General features: G+C 60.2%; 1 protein-coding gene across 1 annotated transcript in view; it reads left to right on the top strand.

Moving 5' to 3' along the window:
• The first annotated feature begins 1524 nt into the window (after positions 1 to 1524).
• FRMD1 (FERM domain containing 1) overlaps positions 1525 to 3351 on the top strand; it is a 30952-nt gene continuing 29125 nt past the window's right edge. The window contains exon 1 of the mRNA XM_006882836.1: positions 1525 to 1593. Within this exon, the coding sequence (XP_006882898.1) occupies positions 1525 to 1593 (69 nt within the window). The remainder of the gene's footprint in view (positions 1594 to 3351) is intronic.

Raw genomic sequence — 3351 nt, 5'->3', positions numbered from 1 at the left:
TCACAGCCTGGCGCAGAGATGCATGGGCACATCTGACCTGGCCACCGGGGACCTACGCCATCCCCTGTCATCGTGACCAGCCACTTTTCATTCCAGCGAGGTTCCTCAGATGGTCCCCTGTGGAGGGGACACTATCCCACCTTTCCCAGGGTGGATGGATGGAGTCTCAGAGCCCTGATGCTGTGTCCCCAGCACAAACATGTCCTCTTCTGAGATCTGAGCTGTCCCCAGAACACATGCAGTGAGGTCTGTCCTGTGCTGTCCCAAACCCCCAGGCTTCTTTCTGTCTCCGCTTTCCTGGGGGGTGCTGTGACACTGAGAAAGGCAGTGTGCACAGGGGGACCCCACAGCACCCCATCACAGTTCTGCCTCCCCAGGGTGGACATGGGGCTGGACACAGACCCACTTCCCAGCCCCATGAGCACCTGACATCCCACCAGCCCTGTAACTCAGGAGCCAGCCCTGGGAAGGCGGGCCCTGCCCAGGGCTGTCCTGGGGCCAAAGTCCACTCAGGAAGTGACTTCCCAGCCTGGGAGTGCAACGCGGAGGTCCCCCCAGGCCAGGTCGCTCAGCTGCCTCTGGGAGTAGGGCTCTGACACCCCGTGGGGTCAGCTGTGGTTTGGAAGGAGGTGACCAGCAGCCACAGAGACACATGGACTGACCAGGCTCATCAATGGGAGCCCCCAGGCCTCCGTCCTGTCCCTCCATCCTCAGTGGAACTGCTTGTGTCTCTTTGCCAGGCGACACCCACACACAGGTAGGGCACAGTCACCCCTGTTATGTAAGTGAACTCCCAAAGGCTTGGGCACTCGGCTTCGGGTAGCCTCTTCCCTCCAGCACGAGCTTGTGTGCCCGTGTGTGACGGTATGAGGGTATCCTCTGTCACTGGGCCGTCCCCACTGCTCTGCTCCAATGACCCTGGTAGCAGCAGGGACCCAGGACTTCAGCGGGAGGTCTGAGTGCCAGTCAGTGAGCAAGGAGCCTGGGCAGTCTCCCGGAGTCAGTGTCCTGCCTGCTGGCCCAGGCACAGCTCCCAGCAGACCAGGGTGGCCAGGGCCAGCGAGGGAGGCCTGAAAGTGGGGTTCCAGCCCTCAGGGTCCTCTCCATGAGCAGGACCTCAGGATGGAGGGTGTCCCCCCTCCCTGCCTCAGTCACCTGCTCAGGCACCTCCAGTCATGAGGTGGACTGCCCAGCGTGCCCAGCAGTGATGGGACAGGGAGGACCAAATGCCCTGGCTGGAGGCCCCCAGCTCCGAACCCCATGTCCCTGCTGGCCTGTTACACTAGGTGCACTCCATCCTGGCTTCCCCGTGAGAGTGGCTACATGGCCCAGCTTAGCCTGACCTCCACTCACCCACTGTCCTTCCTCCTGTCCATCGAGTTATCCCAGCTGTCCCCCATGGCCTTGAGCTCTGCTGTGAGTCTGAATATAGCTCAGCTGATGATGGATTCTGTCCCTCCATGGTCAACCTGACCAGGACCTGTGTCCCCACAGGGGATGACAACCACGCCCCCGGACACAGAGATGGCCACTGAGCTACGCAACGTCATCGTACTGCTGCCCACACGGGAACCACTGCGGCTGCAAGTGAGGGTGAGCTGACCGCTGCGGCCGGAGGACAGGGTCAGTGCAGCCAGAGGTGGGGGCAAGAACAACTGCGGCCAGAGGTGGGAGGTGGAGGTCACTATGGCCAGAGATGGGGGACAGAGGTCCAGTTAGTGGAGACAGAGATCACTAACTGGAAGCAGAGCTGTGAGCCTCAAGGTCTGCAGTTTGAACCTGTTAGCCACTCTGCGCATGGGGTGACACCACAGAGGCTCTGTCCAGCTTCGTGGGGGCGACACCACCAAGGCTCTGTCCAGCTTCTTTGCAGACTGAAGTGTCTGTCAGACAATCCAGGTGTTTAAACTCTCAGACGGATGACTTCACACAGAGCAGGCCTGGTGCTGACTTGTTTCTCTCGGGTCACAGTCCCAGGGTGCAGCTTGGATCTCCCGGAGCCTGCTGCCTCTCCAGCTGCTGTAACATCAACAGGGCTTGGCTGACCCTAAGGGGAAGAGCGGGGAGCCTGACCTCTACAGACCTGGCAGGCATGAGGGATGGGGGGCTGTCAGACAGGCATCCCCAGGGGTGGGCAGGAACAGTTGTTTGGGGAGCTGAGTGTGGGGAGGAAGTTGTGTTCAGTTAGCACTCATGACAGATGGGCCAGTGGGGGAACAGAGATGGCAGGGACCCTCCTGGGTGTAAAGATGGGGGTACATCATTGCCCTGTGTAGATGGTGAGAGCTGATCCCCACAGCGCAGGCCCCTAGTCCTGCAGGAAGAATGGACAGCCGAAGGCTCGTGTGTTGGACAAGCTGTTCCGACAAGAGTGTGACTCTCCTCTGAACGTGCCAGGGGCCCATCTCTCCCCACATACCCACCATCGTATAGCGGTTCCATTTCTGCAATGCCACAGATTCTCCTCAAAATTGGATAAAAAACGAAATGCCTGTGAGTTCCTCTGATCCAGGCTGTCCTGGTGCTGCTCTTGTCTACCGGTTTCTCCCTTCTGGAAGTTTCTGAACTGTGTAGACAGCCCCAGAAGGCCTGTCCCCACGTCTCCATCAGCAGCTTCCGTCCTCCGCCACTTTCCACGTAGACGGCAGCGGCCCACAGTGCTGCCTGCTGGGAACTGTGCAGAGGGCTCATTTCAGCCCCGAGGACCGACAGACCCTCTCACGTACCTCGGGCATGTTGTCAGGGTGGCCAGGCCTTGGGAAAGGGCTATCAAGCTAGGGAAGGTGGAGGGTGGGAGAGAGAGGACCTTCATGAGATGAATTGACACAGTGATAATGGACGTGAGCAGCTCAGAGGTGAGAGGAGGCAAAGGACGGGGAAAGTCCAGCTCGTGGGGCTTCGGTGAGTCAGATCCACTCGGTGACTCACAGCCACTGAGCTCAAGTGGAGCTACTGGAGCAGTCTTCACTGCCTGACCCACAACCCAGACTCACTGACCACAGCCTGACCCACAACCCAGACTCACTGACCACAGCCTGACCCACAGCCCAGCCACACTGACCACAGCCTGACCCACAGCCCAGCCACACTGACCACAGCCTGACCCTGACCCACAGCCCAGCTACACTGACCACAGCCTGACCCTGACCCACAACCTAGCCACACTGACCACAGCCTGACCCACAGTCCAGCCACACTGACCGCAGCCTGACCCACAGCCCAGCCACACTGACCACAGCCTGACCCTGACCCACAGCCCAGCCACACTGACCACAGCCTGACCCTGACCCACAGCCCAGACTCACTGACCACAGCCTGACCCTGACCCACAGCCCAGCCACACTGACCACA

The sequence above is a fragment of the Elephantulus edwardii genome, unplaced genomic scaffold (assembly GCF_000299155.1).
Source record: "Elephantulus edwardii isolate Elephantulus edwardi_28Jun2011 unplaced genomic scaffold, EleEdw1.0 scaffold00024, whole genome shotgun sequence".
NCBI lineage: Eukaryota > Metazoa > Chordata > Mammalia > Macroscelidea > Macroscelididae > Elephantulus > Elephantulus edwardii.
Note: the sequence above shows the minus strand (reverse complement) of the source record. Positions and strands in the feature narration are given on the sequence as shown.